The 24,398-nt window shown below is 42.8% G+C and overlaps 1 protein-coding gene across 2 annotated transcripts in view; it reads left to right on the forward strand.

Moving 5' to 3' along the window:
- The first annotated feature begins 2,177 nt into the window (after positions 1–2,177).
- Positions 2,178–24,398, forward strand: part of SNX1 (sorting nexin 1) — a 55,326-nt gene continuing 33,105 nt past the window's right edge. For both annotated transcript variants that reach the window (XM_053596109.1, XM_053596110.1), the window contains exon 1: positions 2,178–2,458. In XM_053596109.1, coding sequence (XP_053452084.1) covers positions 2,300–2,458 — 159 coding nt within the window. In that variant the 5' untranslated portion in view covers positions 2,178–2,299. The remainder of the gene's footprint in view (positions 2,459–24,398) is intronic.

Below are 24,398 nucleotides of genomic sequence, written 5' to 3' on the forward strand. Positions count from 1 at the left end.
CCCAGCCTTCAAACATCTCACATAGCTGTGAGGGAGCTAATCCCTGATGTTGAGGAATTTGAAATTATAACCAGACTAAACCTTTTGTCAAAGTTGCTGAAAAGATTCACCTCTATTGGAAGAAAGGCAGGATTATCTTGTAGAATTATCCCATGGTCACATAACCATTTATCTTTAAACTCCAGTCTTGGGAACCAGGCGCGGCGGCTCATGCCTGTAATTCCAGCACTCTGGGAGACTGAGGCAGGTGGATTGCCCTGTGCTCACGACTTCCAAAAATAAATAAAGATAGCCAGGCGTTGTGGCAGGCGCCTGTAGTCCCAGCTACTCGGGAGGCTGAGGCAAGAGAATCACTTAAGCCCAAGTGTTTGAGGTTGCTGAGAGCTGTGATGCCATGACACTCTAACGGGGGCAACAAAGTGAAACTCTGTCTCAAAAAATAATAGTATGGGCGATGCCTGTGGCCTAGTAGGTAGGGCGCCGGCCCCATATACCGAGGGTGGCGGGTTCATAACCCGGCCCCGGCCAAACTGCAACAAATAAATAGCCGGGCGTCGGGAAGCTGAGGCAAGAGAATTGCCTGAGCCCAGGAGTTGGAGGTTGCTGTGAGCTGTGTGACGCCATGGCACTGTACCGAGGGTGATAAAGTGAGACTCTGTCTCAAAATAATAATAATAATTATTATTATTATTATTATAAAATAAACTCCAGTCCTGTTTGTCTAGTTGATTCAGGCTTTTGACACACCAATTAATGAACAGTTTAGGTCCCAGGAAGATTTATTCGGATTTAATAATTTCCCTGCCATTTATTCCACTGACTTTCTCCACACCAATTGAAAGAATAATCCTAACTTCTTTCTAATCAAATTTAGGACCCTGAGGTCTCACTTCCTCTTTAAAGCTCCCTGACTTCTCCAAGCAGAACTGATGATCTCTTTCACTGTGCATCATGACACTGAACATGAGGAATTGGTTTTCGTTTCGTTTTCTTTTTTTTTCTTTTTTTTTTTATTGTTGGGGATTCATTGAGGGTACAATAAGCCAGGTTACATTGATTGCAATTGTTAGGCAAAGTCCCTCTTGCAATCATGTCTTGCCCCCATGAAGTGTGACACACACCAAGGCCCCACCCCCTCCCTCCGTCCCTCTTTCTGCTTTTCGTTTCTTTGTTTTGGAGACAAGGTCTTGCTCTATTGCCCAGGCTAAAGTGCAGTAGCATCATCATTGCTCATTGCCACCCCAAACTCCTGGGCTTAAGCATACTTCTGCCCCTGCTACTCCCATAGGTGGGACTACAGGTGCTTGCTACCACGCCTGGCTAATTTTTGTATTTTTTCATAGAGACAGGGTCTCTGTGTTGCTTAGGCTGGTCTTAAAGAGTTAGAGGTTGCTGTGAGCTGTGTGATGTCATGGCACTCTACCCGAGGGCAGTAGAATGAGACTCTGTCCCTACAAAAAAAAAAAAAGCTCCTGACCTCAAGCAATCCTCCTCCCTGGGCCTCCCAAAGTACTAGGATGATAGGCATGAGCCATTATGCCCAGCCTGAACAAGATGTATTGTTGATTTACATGCCTGTCTCTCTCAAATTATAAACACCTCGTGGGCCAGTAGCCTCTTTATATTTCTGTAGTTCAAACGCATAGCAAGGTGCCAAGCAAAGAGTAAATGGTCGATATATATTTCTTGAATGAATTAACTGAATGCCGTCCAAGGAATAAGTGACGAAACTTTCTTGCGGTCTGTTCAGAGACCTCAATCAAAAATATTTATCGAATCTCTGAAGGCACTATGCTTGGCATGGGTGGGTGGTGGGTGTGGCGTGTAGAGGTATCAAACATTTTTAGCCACAGACTCCTTTATGCATACGAAATCTTTTTTTTTCGATTTTGGCCAGGGCCAGGTTTGAACCCACCACCTCCGGCATACGGGGCCGGCGCTCTACACCTTTGAGCCACAGGCGCCGCCCCATTCCTACGAAATCTTATTAGAAGCCTATGAGATAAAGCTATCCAGAGCACAGAGGGTCCTAGGCACTTGAGCTGACTGTAGGTCCTTCTTTTCTGCTTCATCTCACCCTGGTTAACATCTGGTCCTGATCCAGGGCTCAAATTTATTGAGCAACACCGAGGCCCGCTGCCGCCCCGCCCTCTGCGCCTAGGCCCCGCCCCTGGGCCCCGCCCCTCGAGTCCCGCGGTCTGTTGCAGCCCTCCCACTCCTAGCTCCGTTGGAACGTTTTTCTCGCGGCGCTATCTCTCGATAAAGTTGTTGTTGCGGCTTCCGCCGCGGGTGGAGGAAAATGGCGTCGGGTGGTGGTGGCTGTAGCGCTTCGGAGAGGCTTCCTCCGCCTTTCCCTGGCCTGGAGCCGGAGTCCGAGGGAGCGGCTGGGGGGTCAGAACCCGAGGCTGGGGACAGCGACATTGAGGGGGAGGACATTTTCACCGGCGCCGCTGCAGCAGTGAGTTCACACCATTTGGGACAGCTGTCGAGAGGGTGCCCCAAAAGGAAAAAGAGACTAAACGAGGGTCGGGGAGGCTGGGCCGAGTGGACCGGGTGAGATCTTACATCGGTGTCTGGAGTCTGGGCTTGGAGTCCCTGAATGAGCTTGGAGCTGTAGGTCCTGACGTCCCGGCCCTGGGGCGGAAAGAGTGAGGGGTGTGGTGGCTTCGCCGCCAACGTCCCTAACCCTAGCACGGGCTGCGGTGCCCGTCCTTTGGCCCTGCCTTGTAGTGACCCCACAGATTCACAGGGTTTTGCTGGTCGTGACCTGCCTAGGATGATTTAATAGGTGAAAAATAAGGGAATGGGGCGTACACCTTCCTATTCTCCGCCTTGCTGCGTCTGCGATGAATAATGTTATCTGGAGTGGACCAGGGTAGGGACCCGTCCCCAAGTCCTTTCCTTAGCTCAGCACTTACAATGATTACCAAAAGCCCTTTGTAGATCTTAGTTTACAAAAGTTAGGTCGAATCCTCTGATCTCTAGGAAAATTGGGCCAGAAGCCGTTGAGATAAGTCCCTGCCAGAGAAATCACTGCATAGACAAGAAAACTCTGTCCCTTTTCAAGGGGTGAGTTAAAGTGCCCAAATACTTCATTGGGACCAAATCTATACATGAGAGAAGGAAATGGTATTTCCCATAATTTGGGAAATGGTATTTCCCATAATTACTGGATTTGTAATAAGAGTTATGTATTTGAAAAAACTAATCTTTATATGTGGAATGAGGAAATCAGTGATCAGTTACAGAACCAGTAGAGATGTTTTGGGCTGTTTTATGAGAATATTTACTCATATCACTTGGTACAGTTTGTTCCAGGCTGTAAAATTATTCAGTGCTGGGTCTCTGAATTTATCTTTCTATCTTGGATAATGCTTCTCTTCATAGTAGCTTCTCAGTACATTCTGACTAAATAAAACAGGTTTACATTCTTTATGTAGCATGTGTCTGGAGAAGTTTGAAGCTTGCTTCATTTGTGTCAGGAAATTTTTCCCTGTATTTGGGAATTGAGTCCATAATCTCATCTCATAAAGTGCTTTGAATATACTACTGTAGCTCAGACTGTCTAATGAAGACTGTTATTCTGAAAAATAAGTACTCTTGTTGCTAATTTAGTTTTTCTGTAGCTCATTTAAAGTATATCTTTATTCTTTTAGTAATTCTCTCAAATGTCATAGAGAACAGCTACCGTTGTTACTGCTAGTATTATAAATATTCAGACTGGGTATCTGAAATAGAAACTTAGGCACTGAAAGTGATTGGTCACATAGGCAAATGTTGATTTATGTTCCAAAAATGAACCTGGAAGAGTGAGGAGTTGTTTTCTAGAGTTCTCCAGAGTTCAGGAGGCTGCAATTTAATTGATATCACCAGATTACTTTATAGAGTTATCAATACCTCTTGCAGTACTGTAAAAATGTTTTGCCTAATTTCTAGCTTGGGAGAGGTGGAGTCAGAATGACCTTGTTCTGCCACAGAAAGCATAATTGTTTTTATATAGATTTGTACTAGGGAAATTGAGTTGCTAAGGAAACTAAAATACCACATGTAAGCCATTTTTTGAGCTGCCTGCTGATGTTAATATTCAGGAAACCAAGACCCCAAGATTCTTCACTAAACTGAGGCTGTCTTATTAAACAGCAATTTAATACAAATTCCGATAAATGCTTTAGTTGTGAGACAGAAAAGATAGGAAATGCAGCACTTCTGTATGTTCAAGAACAAGATAGAAGGATAAAGTAATTAAGAATGTGTCTTTGAGGGCGGCGCCTGTGGCTCAAGGAGTAGGGTGCCGGTCCCATATGCCGGAGGTGGCGGGTTCAAAGCCAGCCCCAGCCAAAAGCCACAAAAAAAAAAAAAAAAAAAAAAAAAAAGAATGTGTCTTTGAAGTCTGTTTTAAATCCAGACTATACTGCTTGCTAGTTTAAGCTTGGACAGGTACTTAATTACTTTGTACACTTTCCTTACCTGTAATATGTGAATAACAATAGTATTTACCTCAACCACTGTTGTGAATGTTAAATTAAAATACCTGTAAAGCACTAAGAATGGTTTTTCCACTTATTATAATAAACCTTTAAAGAGTGCTGGGTGTGTTGGCGCACACCTATAATCCTAGCACTCTGGTGGGAGGCCAGGGCCAGAGTATCACTTGAATTTAGGAGTTCAAGATCAGCCTGAACAAGAGCAGGCTGGTCTAGAAGAGCTCTATTTTCTACTAAAAATAGAAAAATTAGCTGGGTGTGGTGGCTCATGCCTGTAATCCTAGCACTCTGGGAGGCCAAGGCAGGTGGATTGCCTGAGCTCACAGGTTCAAGACTAGCCTGAGCAAGAGTGAGACCTGGTCTCTAAAAAAAGAAGCCAGGTGTTGTGGTGGGCACCTGTAGTCCCAGCTACTTGGGAAGCTGAGACAAGAAGATCACTTGAACTCAAGAGTTTGAGGTTATTATGAGCTATGATGCATGGCACTTTACCAAGGGTGACAAAGTGAGGCTCTGTCTCAAAAATATAAATGAATAGGCTGGGCACAGTGACTAACGCCTGTAATCCTAGCACTCTGGGAGACTGTGGCAGTGGATTGTTTGAGCTCACAAGTTCGAGACCAACCTGAGCAAAAGCGAGACCCCATCTCTACTAAAAATAAAAAAAACTGAGCCAAGAGGATCATTTGAGCCCAAGAGTTGGATGTTGCTGTGAGTTGTGATGCCATGGCACTTTACCCAACATGACAGCTTGAGACTCTGTCTCAAAAAATGAAAAAAAAGAAAAATTAAGCTCAGTACCCGTAGCCTAGTGGTTAGGGTGCTGGCCACATACACTGGGGCTGGTGGGTTCGAACCTGGCCTGGGCCTGCTAGACAACAGTGACAACTACAACAGAAAAATAGCTGGGCATTGTGGCCAAGCATGTGTAAGTCCCAGCTACTTGGAGGCTGAGGCAAGAGAATCGCTTAAGCCCAAAAGTGTGAGGTTGCCATGAGCGGTGATACCACACTACTCTTACCAAGGGCAACATAATGAGACAAAAAAAAAAAAAGAAAGAAAATAGAAAAATTAGTTGGGTGTCATTGTAGGTGCCTGTACTCCCAGTTACTGGAGGTGGCTGAGGCAGGAGGATCACTTGAACCCAGGAATTTGAGGTTGTGTGAGCTAGGCCTGGGCAATAGAGTGAGACTCTGTCTCAAAAGAAAAAAAAAAAAACAACTTACTTTTTTTGAAGGCTTGAGCTATATTTGTTGGTGAGCATGTTGTAAACTGGAATTACTTTAAGAATTTGAAAACCAGGCCATCATGGTGGCTCACGCCTATAATCCCTGCACTCTGGGAGGCGGAGATGGATGGATTGTTTGAACTGAAGAGTTCGAGACCAACCTGTAGCTGGAGGCTGAGAAAAGAGGATCACTTGAAACCAAGAGTTTGAGGTTGCTGTGAGCTGTGACACCATGGCACTCTACCCAGTGCAACAAAGTGAAACTCCCTCTCAAGAAAAAGGCAGGGGTGTGGGGGGTGGCGCCTGTGGCTCAATGGGGGGGGCGTCAGCCCCATATATCGAGGGTGGCAGGTTCGAACCCAGTCCTGACCAAACTGCAACAAAAAAATAGCCAGGCATTGTGGTGAGTGCCTATAGTCCCAGCTACTCTGGAGGCTGAGGCAAGAGAATCACCCAAGCCCAAGAGCTGGAGGTTGCTGTGAGCTGTGACTCCACAGTACTCTACCGAGGGTGACAAAATGAGATTCTGTCTCTAAAAAGGGGGGGGGGGGACTTAAATCTAATTATAGGTTAGAAAAGTTAATTAACCCTAAAGATGGGTAATATCCACATATAGTTTCTTAAAATCAAAACTAGTAATATTGCTTTGATTAGCTAAAAGCCATTAAAATAGGCACTTACTGATTTTAATAGCATTTTATTGATTTAAGTTAATCTTCATGCTGTGTTTGTTGCATCTTTCAAACAGAGAGGGGCATTGAAGAATTGGAAAGCTGGAGCATGTAAAATTTAAAACTAATTCATGGTATTCTAGTAATTTCCTGTACATTGATATAATAGCTGCTGCTGTTAATCATCCCATCTGCTTTCTTTTATAGCCCAAGAGGCTTTCTTAATGCAGTAATAGAAATGTGATTTGATTTATAATTGAAAGAGCAGCCTATGGTATACATTTCAGAATTTATAAACCAGTTACTTGAGTAGGAGAGACTGAAGTTAAAAGAATTATTAAAATAAATCTGAAGTCATTGCTTTAAGACTGAAAACCAGCTTGTAGAAATTCCAATTCTTATCTTTCTACCTCTTGTGGGCTGATAAATAAAAAGATCTAAAACTCATTAAATATATTATCTGCATCTTTGATGTAGATCAAATTAAATCCAGATATGTATTATGTTAGGTAAAACTTTCTTAGTTCTGGGATAGTATTTCATTTTTTCCTTAATAAAACAAGAGATTGAATTGGAGCCATTCCTCTGGTTCTTCTGACTCTTAAAATTATAATGTTAGGGTGGTGCCTGTGGCTCAAGGAGTAGGGTGCTGGCCCCATATACCTTGGGTGGCGGATTCAGACCCAACCCTGGCCAAAACTGCAAAAAAAAATTAAAAAAATAATAATAAAAAAATTATGTTAAAAAAAAGACTACAAATGACATATGAATTTTTACACTTCCTTTGTAAACTTCTAAACCTGAATGATTAGAATTGAAGCAAATTCCTTTATTTGCTTTCCCAAGAGTTCTTACATGCCTTCTTTACCAGTATGCCAGGACCACAATTAGATTTACCCTCTATGTAAAAGGGAAGAGTTTTCTCATGCTGAGAGAAAGGAGGAAAACATAATTAAATGATATCCTAAGCTCAGATTTTGGCCAAATTTGGCAACTTCTCCTGCTAATGATATATTAGATAATTAGAATTTTCGCCCATTACTCTTTCACTTGAAATCCTAGCTATTAGAGAAAAAAATCAAATAAAATAAGGAATAACAAGGGAGTTAAAAAATCAAATGTTGAATAATTATTCTTTGATAAGTCAAGAATTTATGTATGTCTGCTGGTGTTGAAGATTAATAAACAATATAACTTTTATTGGTGTTCAAAAGTCTTGTTTAGTAATTTTATAGACTATAGAGAATTGTATAAATATAAGTTATGTATTAGCATTTAGACAGGAAAGCCTTGGTGCGGTGGCTCACAACTGTAATTCTAGTACTCTGGGAGGCTGAGGCAGGTGAATTGCCTGAGCTCAGGAGTTCAAGACCAGCATAAGCCAAGAGTGAGACTCCATCTCTAAAAATAGCCAGGTGTTGTGGCAGACATTTGTAGTCTAAGCCACTCGGAAGGGTGAGGCAAGAGGGTCACTTGAGCCCAAGAGTTTGAAGTTGCTGTGAGTTAAGACACCATGGCAATCTAGACGCTAAGGGCGACAAAGTGAGACTTTGTCCCAAAAAAAGAAAGACAGGGAAGGACATGGTCTTTTAGAATCTGGCCCTAGGGCGGTGCCTGTGGCTCAAGGAGTAGGGCACCGGTCCCATATGCCAGAGGTGGTGGGTTCAAACCCAGCCCCGGCCAAAAACCAAAAAAAAAAAAAAAAAAAAAAAAAAAAGAATCTGGCCCTAAATCTGTAATCAATGTAAAATGTTCTGGGTGAGGGCAGCAAATGAGTTTTTTCCAAAAATTGTGATTAAAAAAAAAAAAACATAATAGGCCTGATATGGTGACTCACACCTGTAATCTCAGTGCTTTGGGATGCTGAGGCAGAAAGATTGCTTGAGGTCAGGAGTTTGAGACCAGCCTGGACAACATAGTGAGACTCCATCTTTACAAAAATGGTATCTTTTTTTTTTCTTTTGAGACAGAGTCTCACTGTATCGCCCTTGGTAGAGTTTCGTGGCATCACAGCTCACAGCAATCTCAAACTCTTGGGCCCAAGCGATTCTCTTGCCTCAACCTCCCAAGTAGCTGGGACTACAGGCACCCGCCACAATGCCCAGCTATCTACAAAAATTTTAAATTGGATAGGTGTGGTGTCATGCTTCTGTAGTCCCAGCTATTTAGGAGGAGCTGTGATCAGCCACTGCACTCCACATGGGCAACAGAGGGAGACCTTGTCTCTAAAAAAACTAACAAAAATGCTCACCAAAATTTACCCTCTTGGGTGGCGCCTGTGGCTCATTGCGTAGGCCACTGGCCCCGTATACCAAGGGTGGCGAGTGTGAACCCAGCCCCAGCCAAACTGCAACAAAAAAATAGGCAGGCATTGTGGCGGGCGCCTGTAGGCCCAGCTACTCGGGAGGCTGAGGCAAGAGAATCGCCTAAGCCCAGGAGTTGGAGGTTGCTGTGAGCTGTGACACTATGGCACTCACTCTACTTAGGGCGATAAAGTGAGACTCTGTCTCAAAAAAAAAAAAAAAAAAGAAATTTACCCTCTCAATCAGTTTTAAGTTTACAGTTCATTTGTGTTAAGTATATGAGTAGTCACGTTGTTATGAAACAGAGCTCCAGAACTTGCATCTTGCAAATCTGGAACTTCATCCCTTTAGATAATACCATAGCTCCTGTTTTTATTCTGCTCCCCAGCTTCTGGTAATGACCATTCTAACATTCTGTTTCTGAGAATTTCACTACTTTAGATACCTCATATAATTGCTTCTCGGCCTTTTGGCTAAGATCAAGTGTAGATACCTCATATAAGTAAATTGAGGTATTTATACTTCTGGCTTGTTTCACTTAGCATAAGATTCATCCATATTGTATGTGATAAGATTTCTTTTTTAAGGCTGTGTAATATTCCATTCTGTGTATACCATATGCCACATTTTGTTTATTCATCTACTAGAGGACATTGGGTTGTTTTTACTTCTTGAGTATTATTAATAGTACTTCTATGAACAGTACTCTTCAAGACCATTCTTTTTTTTTTTTTTTTTTTTTTTTGAGACAGAGTCTCACTATCTCACCCTTGGTAAAGCGCTGTGGCATCACAGCTCACAGCAACTGTGAGTGGGCTCAAGTGATTCTCTTGCCTCAGCCTCCCAAGTAGCTGGGACTACAGGCACCCGCCACAAAGCCCAGCTATTTTTTGTTGCAGTTGTCATTGTTGGTTAGCTGGCCTGGGTTTGAACCCGCCAACTTCAGTGTATGTGGCTGGTGCTGTAACCACTGTGCTACAGGCACTGAACCAAGACCATACTTTTCATTCTTTTGCATGTGCAGAAATGAGATCCCTAGATCATGTCTTCAATTATTTGAAGACACTCCATCATACTGCTTTTCATAGAGGTTGTGCCATTTTACAATACTCTTAGCACTTTTTTTTTTTGAGACAGAGTCACTCAGTTGCTCTCAGTAGAGTGCCATTCTTCACAGCTCACAGCAACCTCAAACTCTTAGGCTTAAGTGATTCTCTTGCCTCAGCCTCCTATGTAGCTGGGACTATAGGCACCCACCACAACTCCCGGCTATTTTTTGGTTGTAGTTGTTGTTGGGTAGGCCTGGGCTGGATTCGAACCCACCAGTTCTAGTATATGTGGCTAGTGCCCTAGCCACTGAGCTACAGGTGCTGAGCTTTAGCACTTTTTTTTTTTCCTCATCCCCAGTAGAGTGCAGTGACATCATAGGTCATAACTCACAGCAACCTCCAACTCTTGGGCAATCCTCTTGCCTCCATTTTTCTATTTTTTAGTAGAGACGGGGTCTCCCTTTTGCTCAGGATGGTCTCGAACTCATGAGCTCAAACCTCCCTCGGCCTCCTAGAGTGCCAGGATTACAGGCGTGAGCCACTGCACCAAGCCTTTTCTTACTTATTTTATTTTATTTTATTTTTTTGAGACAGAGCTCAAACCATTGCCCTGGTTAGAGTGCCATGGTGTCAAAGCTCACAGCAAACTCAAACTCTTGGGCTTAAGCAATTCTCTTGCCTCAGCCTCCCAAGTAGCTGGGACTATAGGTGCCCATCACAATGCCCATCTATTTTTTGTTGTTGTTGTTGTTGTTGCGGTTGTCATTGTTGTTTTAGCTGACCAGGGCAGGGTTCGAACCTGCCAGCCTCGGTGTTTGTGGCGGCACCCTACTCACTGAGCTGTGGACACCGCCTGTTTTTTTTTTTTTTTTACTTTTTTTGAGACAGAGTCTCACTCTGGGTAGGGTGCTATGGCGTCATAACCCACAGTAACCTCAAACTCTTGGTCTGAAGTGATCATCTTGGGTCAGCCTCCTGAGCAACTGAGTCAGCCTACCCATCACAATACCTGGCTAGTTTTTCTATTTTTTATTTTATATTTATTTATTTTTTTTGAGACACGAGTCTCATTTTGTCACCCTTGGTTGAGTGCTGTAACTTCATAGCTCACAGCAGCCTCAAACTCCTGGGGTTAAGTGATTCTTTCGCCTCAGCCTCCCGAGTAGCTGGGACAACAGGTGCCTGCCACAACACCTGGTGTTTATCTTTTCTTTTTTTTTTTTTTTTTTTTTTGGCCAGGGCTCGGTTTGAACCCACCACCTCCAGCATATGGGACCGGTGCCCTACTCCTTGAGCCACAGGCGCCGCCCATCTTTTCTTTTTTTTTAGAGACAAGGTCTTGCTCTGGCTCAGGCAATCCACCAGCCTCGGCCTCCCATAGTGCTGGGATTATAAGTGTGATCCACCTTGCCCTGCCAATTTTTCATTTTTAGTAGGGACAAGGTCTCACTCTTGCTTAGGCTGGTCTGAAACTCATGAGCTCAAGAATCTACCTGCCTCAGCCTCCCAGAGTACTAGGATTATAGTCATGAGCCATCCTGTCCGCCCACCTTAGCACTTTTTTTTTTTTTTTTTTTTTTTTTTTTCTTTTGGCCGGGGCTGGGTTTGAACCCACCACCTCCGGCATATGGGACCGGCGCCCTACTCCTTGAGCCACAGGTGCCACCCCACCTTAGCACTTTTTAAAACCAGTTTAATGGGGAGAGGTTGGTTAATGGTTATGAAATCATGGTTAGGTGGGAAGAATGAGTTCCGATGTTCTGTAGCACTAAGGGTGAATATGGTATCTAAGTATATTATATATTTTTGAAAGGCTGGGAGAGAGGATTTTTTTTTTTTTTTTTGAGACAGGGTCTCTGTCACATCATCATAGTTTACTGCAACCTCAAACTAACTGGCTTAAGCCAGTTAAACTTAACTGGGCTTAGGTCATTCTTCTCCCTCAGCCTCCCAAAGTGCTAAGACTACAGGCATGAACCACCACGTCTATAAAAGAGAGGATTTTGAATGTTAATAGCACAATGATAAATGTTTGAGGTGATGGATATGCTAATTACTCTGACTTGATTGTTACATATTGTATACGTGCATTAAAATGTTACTATCCCATAATATGTATAATTGATAAATGTCAACTAGACACAAAGGAAAAAGTTAAAAATGTCTTAAATTTAAAAAAGAGGCCGGGCACAGTGGCTCATATCTGTAATCCCAACACTCAGGGAGGCCCAGGAAGGAGGATCCCTTGAATGCAGGAGTTCGAGAGCCTGAGCAAGAGGGAGACCCCCCTCTCTACTGAAATTGGAAAAAATTAGGCATTGTGATAGATGCCTGTAGTCCCATCCACATGGGAGGCTGAGGCAGGAGGATCACTTGAATCCAGGAGTTTGAGGTTGCTGTGAGCAAGGCTGATGTGCCACAGCCATCTAGCTCAGGCAACAGTAAGACTGTCTCCAAAAAAAAAAAAAAAACAAATTTTTGCTATAGGTTTTCTGTATCTACTGTTTATCAAGTTTTTAAAGTTTCCTTCTTTCCTATTTCGATAAGAATTTTTAAATAAAAGACTTGAATTTTATTAATATTTGACATCTCTTGGTCATGTGATTTCTGTGTTAAATCTGTTATGTGGTGAATTATGTTTGTTTATTTTTGAGATAGAGTCTCACTGTGTTTCTGGAATACAATGGCCTCATAGCTCACTGGAACCTCAAACTCTAGGCTCTTTTCAATCCTTCTGCCTCAGCCTCACCAGCAGGTGGGCCTACAGGGATGCACCACCATACTTGGCTAATTTTCCATTTTTTATAGAGATGGGGTCTCTCTCTTGCTCAGGCTAGTCTCTAGCTCCTAACCTCAAGCAGTCCCCCCACTTTGGCCTCCCAGAATGTTAAGATTACAGGCGTGAGCCACTATGCCCTGACTATGTACAAGTGTTTATGTGGGTGCTTGCCAAGTTACCTGGCTGGTTTTTCTATTTTTAGTAGAGATTAGATCTCTTGCTTAGGCTGTTCTCAAACCCCTGGCCTCAAGCAATCCTCCCACTTTAGTCTCCTGAAGTGCTAGGATTACAGGTGTGAGCCACTAAACCCAGCAAGTTTATCTTTTTTTTAAATGTTGCTTGCTCAAATGGATTCAACATGGTTATGATACATCATCTTATTTTTGTACAGATATAGTTGTACATATTTGTGGGTACATGTGATAATATGTGTGTACAAGTATAATGAGCTAGTCAGGGGTATCTGTCACCTCAAACATTTATCCTTTTTTTTTTCTTTTTATTTATGTGTTTTGTCTTCAGACAGTCTTATTTTATCATCCTCAGTAGATGCCATGGCATCATAGCTCAAAGCAACCTCAAAGTCTTAGGCTTAAGCAATCCTGTTGGCTCAGCCTTCTGAGTAGCTGAGACTAGAGGAGCCTGTCACAATGCCTGGCTGGCAATTTTTGGAGACCAGGGTCTGTCTCTTGCTCAGGCTGGTCTCGAACTGGTGATCTCAAGCAATCTACTCACCTTAGCCTCCCAGAATGCTAGGATTATAGGCATGAACCACCAGACCTGGCCCTATCCTTTCTTTGTGTTGGGACTGTTACAATTCTTCTCTGCTAGCTATTTTGAAATATGTAATAAAATGATTGTTACCTATAATTTCCCTACTGTCCTATTGAATACTAGAACTTGTTCCTTCTCTCTGACTGTGTTTTTGTACCAACTTCTCTTGATCCCTGCCTCTCCTTACCTCCTCAGCCTCCAGGAACCAACATTCTACTCTTTACCTCCATGAGATGCACTTTTTTAGCTCCCACATATGAGTGAGAACGTGCATTATTTATCTTTCTTTGTCAGGCTTATTTTATTTACGGTAATGACCTGTAGTTCCATCCCTATTGCTGCAAATGACAAGATTTCATTCTTTTCTTTTTTTAATTGAGACAGAGTCTCACTTTGTCACCCTTGGTAGAGTGCTATGGCATCATAGCTCAAGCCATTCTATTGTCTCAGCCTTCCAAGTAGCTGGGACTACTGGCACCCGCCACAATACCTGGCTATTTTTTGTTGAAGTTGTCATTGTTAGCTGGCCCAGGCCAGGTTAGAACCCGCCAGCCTGGGTGTATGTGGCCTACCCACTGTCCTACGGGCTCCAAGCCAATATTTCATTCTTTTTAATGGCTGAATAATATTCATTGTGTATTGTGTATTTTTCTTTATTCATTCAGACATTGCTCAATGACACTTCAATTAATTTCCTGTCTTAGCTATTGCGAATAGTGCTAGAATAAAAATGGGAACACAGATAGCTGTCTGTATACTGATTTCCTTTTAGAATGTACCTAGCAGTGGGATTGTATTATAGTTCTTTTTTTAGATTTTTGAAGAACCTCCATACTGTTTTCCACAATGGCTGTCCTACTTTACATTTATGACATGTTGGTATAAACCTGTAGTTTTTCTTTCTCATGAAAACTTTGTAAGGTTTTGGGATAGAAATTGTATGGTACTATATCCTTTTTTATTTTTTATATTTTTTGAGACAGAGTCTCACTATGTTGCCCTCAGTAAAGTGCTGTGGTGTCACAGCTCACAGCAACTTCAAACTGTTGGGCTTAAGTGATTCTCTTGCCTCAGTCTCCCAAGTAGCTGGGACTACAGGCCCCCACCACAACACCCAGCTTTTTTTTGTTGCGGTTGTCATTGTTGTTTAGCTGGCCCAGGCTGGGTTCGAACCCACCAGCCCCTGTGCATATGGCCGGCACCCTAACGGCTGAGCTATGGGCGCTGAGCCATGGTACTTTATCTTTTTCTCTTCTTTCGAGAGTGTTTATAGGATTGGAATGTTTTGTTTTGTTCTGTTTTGTTTTTGAAACAGGGTCTCAGTCTGTTGCCTAGGCTAGAGTGCAGTGGCCTTGTTATAGCTCACTGCAACCTCCAACTCCTGGGCTCAAGCCATCATCCTGCCTCAGACTCCCGAATAAGCCAAGACTATAGATGCATGCCACCACACATGGCTAATTTATTTTTTATAGATATGAGGGTCTGATTTTTGCTCATGCTGGTCTTGAACTCTTGGCCTCAAGTATTCCTCTCACCTCGACCTCCCAAAGTGCTAGGATTACAGGCATGAGCCATCAAGCCTGGCCAAAAGACTAATTGTTTCTTATTGAATTGTTCTAGCAGTTAGCCTCACAGTTATTGGAGGAAAAGGTAATAAAAGTGGTTATAGGGCGGCGCCTGTGGCTCAAGGAGTAGGGCGTCGGTCCCATATGCCGGAGGTGACGGGTTCAAACCCAGCCATGGCCAAAAAACCACAAAAAAAAAAAAAAAAAAGTGGTTATATAGCACTTTTTTTTTTTTTTTTTTTTTTTGGCCAGAGCTGGGTTTGAACCCACCACCTCCAGTATACGGGGCCGGTGCCCTACTCCTTTGAGCCACTGGCACCACCCATATATGGCACTATTTTTAAAGAGAGAAGACTTTTAAATATGACTAATAAGAACCCAACTGAAAATTTATTTAAAATTAGAGTTTGAGTCTTATGAGAGAAACAACCAAGTTTGCAGTTGAACTTGTGGTTTCTGGAGCCAGTTGCTGCACCTTTGCTTATTCAGGTAAGCAGCTCTGATAACTTGCCTATTTGCCATTCTTTAGGTTGGGAGGGAAATGAGGAAAAAAAATATTCTAATTTCTCTCCTTTGGTCCTCAAAGCTTCTCAGTACTCTTAAGTAACTTTTGGAAGAAATAAATCATGAATAGTTTATAGTTGCCAGAGTAAGTAGCCATAAGTATCTCATCTCCAGGAAAAGATGTTGCTCAACTTTTTCTGGCTTATTCTTTTGCTTAGTCAGATGGACAGCTGTGGCTTTATTCTGCTTTCAGAGCAGATTTGAACTGGGTTTGCTTTTTCAGTTTAGAAGATAAACCGCCCATTAGTACTCTGATTCCTCTGCACTTTTCTGGGCCCTTCTAGGTCTACTAATTTGAGACCCAAAACATTTATGGAAATTACTTTAGAGAATTCAGTAGAATGTCTGTAGCTAAATTTTGGGAGTTCTTGAGACCTCTGACAGCCATGGTTTTCCTTAACTAGCTCAATGGTCAGCTTCATGCTTATTTTCCCTACCCTCTGCCCTCTCCCCCTTACCATTTTCATTAGTCCTTCTACTCTTTAGATCATAAGTTCTTTACTTTTTTGAGTGGGCCCATTGGCAGGCCAGTAAACTTGGTGGATACATTCCTCGAATAATATTTTTAAATGTATAAAATTAAAATACATAAGATTACAAAGGAAACCAATTATATTGAAATACAATTAACATATTGAAACAATTTTGTATTACTAATGTGCTTTTTAATGCTTTAAATAATATCAAGAAATAGATATAAACATCAGAATTTTTAAATTGAAATGAGCATACATGATAATTTGAGATCTATAACAACTATAACATCATATAAAATATCTATTAGTTACAGTCTCAGGTACTGCTATTGCTGTTATGTTTTGTTGCCCGTCTTTATGATTAAAGGCAATGCTGAATTTCAGTTAGAGGTTAATGAAAACAAAATTGTAATTTAATTCCCATCCACATTCATAGACCACCCCCTGAAACCTGGGTCTCATAGATCCCAATACAAAAACTCTTAGTTTAATTCCTTAAGCTATGAGAGGGAGTAATATTGTAAAATCATTTAGGTTAATTTGTGTTTACCCAGTTTATAGAGTAAGTAGCACCCTATCCCCAATGCTGGTAGACACTGAATGCCCAATTTCTCAAGCACAGATGCATTTATGCTTTAAATGCATCTGTGCCAGTTTTGAAACATAGTGGTAGGAGAGGAGCCACTCCTTACAATGAGCAGAATAATGTTCCCCCTTCCCCACAAAGATGTCCATGTCCTATTTGTAGAACCAGTGAATATGTTAGGTTATGTGGCAAGGGGGAATTAAGGGTGAAGCTGGAATTAAGGTTGCGAATCAGGTGATCTTAAGGAAATTAGACCAGATACGGTGGCTCATGCCTACAATCGTACAAGCACTTTAGGAGACCAAGGCAGAACAATCACTTGAGGCCAGAAGTTTGAGACCATCCTGGGCAACATAACCTACAAAAAATTTTTAAGGGTTAGCTGGGTGTGGTGTGTAATCCTAGCTACTCAGGAGACTAAAACTGGAGGTCACTTGAGTCCCAGAGTTCAGGGACTCTAGCCTGGGTGACAGAGCAAGACCCTGTCTCTCTAAAAAATAAAAAAATGTTTAAAAGATAGGGAAGGCTAGGCGAGGTCCTCACGCCTGTAATCCTAGCACTCTGGGAGGCCAAAGCGGATGGATTGCCTGATCTCACAGGTTCAAGACCAGCCTGAGCCAGAGTGAGACCTTATCTCTAAAACTAGCCGGGTGTTGTGGCAGTTGCCTGTAGTCCCAGCTACTTGGGAGGCTGAGGCAAGCGGATCGCTTAAGCCCAAGAGTTTGAGGTTGCTGTGAGCTGTGACACCATGACACTCTACCAAGGGCGACAAAGTGTGACTCTGTCTTGAATAAATAAATAGGCCAGTGCCTATAGTTCAGTGGTTAGGGCGCCAGGCACATTCACCTGGGTGGGGGTGGGACTCAAACCCAGCCTGGGCCTGCTGAACAACAATGATAACAACAACAACAAAAATAGCCAGGTGTTGCGGTGGGAGCTTGTAGCCCCAACTACTTGGGAGCCCAAGAGTTTGAGGTTGCTGTGAGCTGTGATGCCACAGCACTCTACCAAGGGTGACATAGTGAAACTCTACCTCAAAAAAAAATTAATAAATAAATAAATAAAAGATAAGGAAATTGTCCTGGGTTATCAGGGTGGGACCAGTGGAAAATCACAAGGATCCTTAAAAATATAAGGATTTTTGAAGGTAAAATAGGCCATGAGCCAAAGAACGGCCTTTAGAAAGGGCAAGGAAACAGATTTTCCCCTAGAACCTCTAGAAAGTCACATAGCTCTTCTAACATCTTCATTTTAGCCCACAAATCTGTATCAGACTTCTATAGGACTGTAATATTTTGTATTGTTTAAACTGTCAGATTTTTGACAATTTGTTGTAGGTTACAGCAACAATAGAAAACTAATACATTGACCCACTTATTTTATTTATTTATTTATTTGAGACAAAGTTTCAAGCTGACCCCGGATAGAGTGCTATGGCGTTATAGCTCACTGCAATCTCCAACTCTTAGGCTCAAGCAATTCTCTTGCCTCAGTTTTTCTATTTTTAGTAGAGACGGGGTCTCATTTTTGCTCAGGCTGGTCTCAAACTCCTGAGTACAAGCAATCCACCCGCCTTGGCCTCCCAGAGTGCTAGGATTATAAGCATGAGCCACTGCACCTAGCCCACTGCCCCCACTTTGCTCATTTCTTCCTGTGAGTAAAAGTGGCCAAAGGAGTTGCTTTTCTTGCCAAGTCCTTCTAGGGGAATTTTTAAAGACTCCATGGCTGCCCTGTCATCTGTGCATAGCTTCTAGTATTGACTGCTTCCTAATTGTTACAATGTGATCACATAACTCAGTAGCTCTATCTTGCTTTACTACCCTGTTTCCCCGAAAATAAGACAGTGTCTTATTTTAAGGTGTGCTCCCAAAGATGCGGTAGGTCTTATTTTCAGGGGACGTCTTAGCTTTCCTGTAAGTAGGTCTTATTTTCTGAGGATGTCTTATTTTCGGGGAAACAGGGTAGTGTACTAATTTTCCTTGAAAAAAATGGGTATTCTAGTTCTGCAGTCCCTAACCCTGGTTCATGGCCTGTTAGAAACCAGGCTGCACAGTAGGAGGTGAGCAGCATGTGGGTGAGGAAGCAAGCAAAGCTTATTCTGTATTTACAACTGCTCTCCATCACTTGCATCAACACCGGAGCTCCGCCTCTCTTGTCAGATCAGGGGCAGCATTAGATTTTCAAGGGGCAAACCCTACTGTAAACTGCATGCAAAGGATCTAGATTGTTTAGGCATTATGAGATTCTAATGCCCCACTCCACCACACCCATTCCTGGAAAAATTGTCTTCCATGAAACTAATCCCTGGTGCTGAAAAGTTGGGGACCGCTGCCCTAGTTCTCGAGAAACAGTGTTACCTGAGCATATAAATCCCTTTCAGATTCTGTTTTAGACTTCATCCAACATAATGATTTTCCTGTTCCATTCCGATTTTGGAAGACATTGATATGGTTTTACTTGTTGCGTTCTACGCAAGCCCTCAACTTGCTCAGGAATTGCATAAAGTGAAAACACATTTAACGGGAACTGTTACAGCTTCTAGGAAGGATTTTCCAAGTGATCTGAAAAAGAAGACACTTCAGGAATATGCATTATATGCCTGTCAATGTGAAGTGAAAATGATATGCCTCTCATATTATGAAAAAACGTCACTGAACAGTGCTGAGTACACTCTTTGGCCCTCAAACACGGTTGATCACACTGATTATGGGAAGAAATAGCCTGTTCAGGCTCAGTGCCTGTAGTACAGTGGTTACAGCGCCAGCCAGATTCACTGAGGCTGGCAGGTTCGAACCCAGCCTAGGTCAGCTAAACAACAATGACAACTGCAACAACAATAACAACAACAAAATAGCTGGGTGTTGTGACAGGCGCCTATAGTCCTAACTACTTGGGTGGCTGAGGTAAGAGAATCACGGAAGCCCAAGAGTTAGAGGTTGCTGTGAGCTGTGACGCCACTGCACTCTACCAAGGACGACATAGTGAGACGAGCCACTGTGAACTCGTCACAGTGAACTATGTCAGTGGCTCGACACCTGTTCTGTCTCAAAAAAAAAAAAAAAAAAACAAAAGAGCCTGTTAGGTTTGAAAAGCCAACAGTTATTTTAGAATACATAAAGTTTATGGGAAGAGTGGACAGAGCTGATCAGTAATAGTGTGGATGTTATGGATTTACAAGGAGGTCATATAAATGGTGGAAAAAAGTCTTCTGAAAAAAAAAAATCTATATGCTGGAGGTGGCAGGTTCAAACCCAGCCCTGGCCAAAAACTGCAAAAAAAAAAAAAGAAAGGTCTTCTGGCTGATGGAAGTTGCACTTTGGAACAGTTATGACCTTTACTTATTAGATGATGACAGTGGGGAAAAATTACAGACATACATTTCCTACAGGAAAAAAAGAGGGAAGCCCATTATCTTCTGACAACTAAGGACAGGCTAAATGGGAAGACGTATTTTATAATACAAGATGAAAAAAATACAAAGAATTGTATGGTTTGCAGCAGAAGAAATAAGAAAGGTGGAAGGAGAGAAACCAGTTTTTACTGTGAGACATGCATGAAGAAGCCTGGGTTTCATTCTGGAGATTGCTTCAATAACTGTGACAGTGACTTGGTGCCCATAGCTTAGTGGTTAGGGCACTGGCCACATACACTGAGGCAGGTGGGTTCAAACCTAGCATGGGCCTGCTAAACAACGACAACTGCAACAAAAAACAGCCAGGCATTGTGGCAGGCACCTGTAGTCTCAGTTACTTCAGAGGTTGAGGCAAGAGAAGTGCTTAAGCCCAAGAGTTAGAGGTTGCTATGAGCTGTGACACCAGGGAACTCTACTGAGGGCTACATAGTAAGACTCTGTTATTTATATTTTTCTCTTTTAAAATTGTAAGATAATTACAAGTAATCTATCAACCTTTTTCCAGCCCAAAATAAATAAGCTGGGGGTGGCTCAGCACCTGTCACTCAAGTGGCTAAGGCACCAGCCACATACACCTGAACTGGCGTGTTCAAATCCAGCCAGGGCCCGCCAAACAACAATGACGGCTGCAACCCAAAAATAGCCAAGCGTTGTGATGGACGCCTATAGTCCTGGCTACTTGGGAGGCGGAGGCAGGAGAATCACTTGAGCCCAGGAGTTGGAGGTTGCTGTGAGCTGTGATATCACGACACTCTACCCAGGGTGACAGCTTGAGGCTCTGTCTCAAATAAATAAATAAGCTGGGGAGTATGCAGGTGGCAGAAAAGTTGGATTGGGAAGAATTTGGGTTTGACCTCTAAATGCACTGAAGAGTTTTAATTACCCTTTTGAGAGTCCCTTGAATGTAATATATGGGTTCTGTGTGGAGCCAAAAGCAGTTAAGCAACATGAGGCAGAATCACACTTGCTTAACGTAAAGGGAAGTTGCCCAGAATCCAAGTAGAACTTTTCAGTAGCGAATGGCTTTGCCAATTCTGAAAGGTAGCAAGCCCATGTCTGTCCTTCTCTGAGCTAAGAAAATTGTGTTAGTGACCTGGGCCCAATGGATTGAGGCTAGTAATGGTCAAGAAATACCTGCTTGTATAGCCGGGCGTTGTGGCGGGCGCCTGTGGTCCCAGCTGCTTGGGAGGCTGAGGCAAGAGAATCGCTTAAGCCCAGGAGTTGGAGGTTGCTGTGAGCTGTGTGAGGCCACGGCACTCTACAGAGGGCCATAAAGTGAGACTCTGTCTCTACAAAAAAAAAAAAAAGAAATACCTGCTTGTTTTTAACCAAAGTGCCCTTGTTGCTAGCAGATCTATTTCTTCTCTAACAAATTAGTATTTGTCTGTGTGCTTTTATAGATAGAAGCAGTTGAACTTTTTTTTTTTTTTTTTTTGTAGAGACAGAGTCTCACTTTATGGCCCTCAGAAGAGTGCTGTGGCATCACACAGCTCACAGCAACCTCCAGCTCCTGGGCTTAAGCGATTCTCTTGCCTCAGCCTCCCAAGTAGCTGGGACTACAGGCGCCCGCCACAACGCCCGGCTATTTTTTGGTTGCAGTTTGGCCGGGGCCGGGTTTGAACCCTCCTCCCTCGGCATATGGGGCCGGCGCCCTACTCACTGAGCCACAGGTGCCGCCCAGCAGTTGAACTTTTAAACAGACTTATCTGCGGAACTACCTGCTAGAATTAACAGCCAAAGGCAGTAAGCAAGTGTTGAATATCCTAACTAGGATTCTGTTAATTAAAAAAAAAAAGAGAGAGAGAGAGAGAATGCTTCCTTTATATTAAAAGAAAAAGGGGGGAGAGAGTCCAGGCACAGTGGCTAACACTTGTAATTCTAGTACTTTGGGAGGCCGAGGCACGAGGATCGCTTGAGCTTAGGAGTTCAAGACCAGCCCAGGGAAGAGTGTGACCCTATTTCTACTGCACTGCACTGCACTGCACTGCACTCTACCCTGGGCAACAGAGTGAGACTGTTTTCAAAAAAAGGCAGGACAGTTCTTTGGTCTTATTTACTATATTACAGACATAGCATTTATATTATTATTTTTTTTTTTTGAAACAGAGCCTCAAGTTGTTGCCCTGCGTAGAGTGCTATGGCGTCACAGCTCACAGCAACCTCCAACTCCGGGCTTTAAGCGATTCTCTTGCCTCAGCCTCCCAAATAGCTGGGACTATAGGCACCTGCCACAATGCCCGGCTATTTTTTGGTTGTAGTTGTCATTGCTGTTTGGCAGGCCCAGGCTGGATTCAAACCCGCCTGGGTTTGAATGTAGCTGGCACCTTAGCCACTTGAGCTACCCGCGCCGAGCCAAGTATTAGTTTTTTTATCTGTTGTTGAGAAATTTAGTCCCTTTTGAGCAGATAGATAGTTGTATAACTTACACTAAGATAGTGGTTCTCAACCTTCCTAATGCTGCGACCCTTTTATACGGTGCGTCATATAGTGGTGACCCCCAACTGTAAAATTATTTCATACACCTATATTTGTACGGGCTGTATGTGATGGTTTTAGGCTACCCTGTGAAAGGGTCGTTTGACCCCCAAAGGGGTCGCAACCCGCAGGTTAAGAACCGCTGTACTAAGAGGTTTTTAAAATATGGATTATAAACCAAGGCTTATTTTTAGTATTGACTTTTGCCACTCAGTGTAGTTATTGTGTTTCCAAGTTCTTTATAAAATTTTAACTGTTGATTGAAAATTTGTTTTCTCCCACCTAATGGGCACAATGTAAGGATATATGGCACATCTCCTGCGTGTGGGGCACAACTACAACAGGGACCTTACCTATCAAATGCAAACATTGTAACCTAATCATTTGTACCCTCATATTAATCTGAAATTTTATTTTATTTTTTTTTTTAATTTTTATTTTTTCTTTTATTTATACTTTTTTGCAGTTTTTGGCTGGGGCCAGGTTTGAACCCACCACCTCTGGTACATGGGGCCGGCGCCCTACTCCTTGAGCCACAAGCGCCACCCTGTTATTTTTTTTTTTGAGACAGAGTCTCACTATGTTGCCCTGGGTAGAGTGCTATGACGTCACAGCTCACAGCAACCTCAAACTCTTGGGCTTAAGCAGTCCTCTTGCTTCAGCTGGCCCAGGCCAGGTTCAAACCTGCCAGCCTCGGTGCATGTGGCCAGCGCCCTACCCACTGAGCTACAGGCACCGCCTTAGTCTGAAATTTTAAAAAAATTCACTTTCTAATCTGAATAGACTATAGTCTTGTGCAAGACCTGTTTTCTGTTAATAGACCTGTATGCGCATGGGGTACTATGAACATGCATCCATTTCTTCTTTGAAAGTAGTTCTACTCAGTTTTCTTTTAATCTTATAAGTAAAACTTAAGAATATTATGCCTCAAACACCAGCTGTATCAAGACAAGTCACAGGCGTTCAAGTGACCAGTAAACAAAGGAAACAAATTTAGACCAGTCAACCTAGCAAAGATTTTTAAAAAGAGAAGTATTAGGGGCTGGCACAGTGGTTCACACTTAACAGTCCTAGTACTCTAGTAGGCGGAGGCAGGTGAATTGCTTGAGCGCAGAAGTTGGAGACCAGCCTGAGCAAGAGTGAGACCCCATCTCTGAAAGAAGTCAGGCATTGTGGCAGGCGCCTGTAGTCCCAGCTACTTGGGAAGCTGACGCAGGAGGATGGCTGACGCCCCAAGACTTTGAGGTTCCTGTGAGCTATGGTGTGACAGTACTCTACAGAGGGCAGAGGGCGACAAAGTCAGACTTTGTCTCCAAAAAAAAAGGCTTAACGTTGCTATGGATGCAGCCCTCTTACATACTTATGTAATGTTATGTTATGTAAATTAGTGGCTTTTCTGGAAGACAGCTTAGCAGAGACTGAAACAATTTTATGTCCACTGATTCTTCTTAACAATCTATCCCAAGAAAATAATTGGATGTGCATTTATATGAAAGATAGACATCATAGCATTATTTGTGGAAACCTGGAAACTAAATGTCAAGTCTTAGGGGAATGATTATGTTGTGGTATACCTATATCGTGGAGAGTTAAATAACTAAAAATGAGGCCAGGCATGATCACTCAAGCCTGTAATCCTAGCACTCTGGGAGGCCAAGGTGGGTGGATTGCCTGAGCTCATAGGTTCAAGACCAGCCTGAGCAAGAGCGAGACCCCACCTCTAAAAATAGCTGGGCATTGTGGTGGGTGCCTGTAATCCCAGCTACTTTTGGGAGGCTGAGGGAAGAGAATAATCGTTTGAGCCTTAGAGTCTGAGGTTGCTGTGAGCTATGATATCATGGCACTCTACCAGGGGTGACCAAGTGAGACTCTCAAAAAAAAAAGGTAAAAATATCCCATTTTTAGGTTTTGGTTTTTTTTTTTTTTTTTTGAGACTGAGTCTCAGGTTTTTTACCCTTGGTAGAGTAGTGCCGTGGCATCATAGCTCACAGCAACTTCAAACTCCTGGGCTTAAGCTATCATGCCTCAGTTTTAC

This window comes from Nycticebus coucang, chromosome 6 (genome assembly GCF_027406575.1).
Source record: "Nycticebus coucang isolate mNycCou1 chromosome 6, mNycCou1.pri, whole genome shotgun sequence".
NCBI lineage: Eukaryota > Metazoa > Chordata > Mammalia > Primates > Lorisidae > Nycticebus > Nycticebus coucang.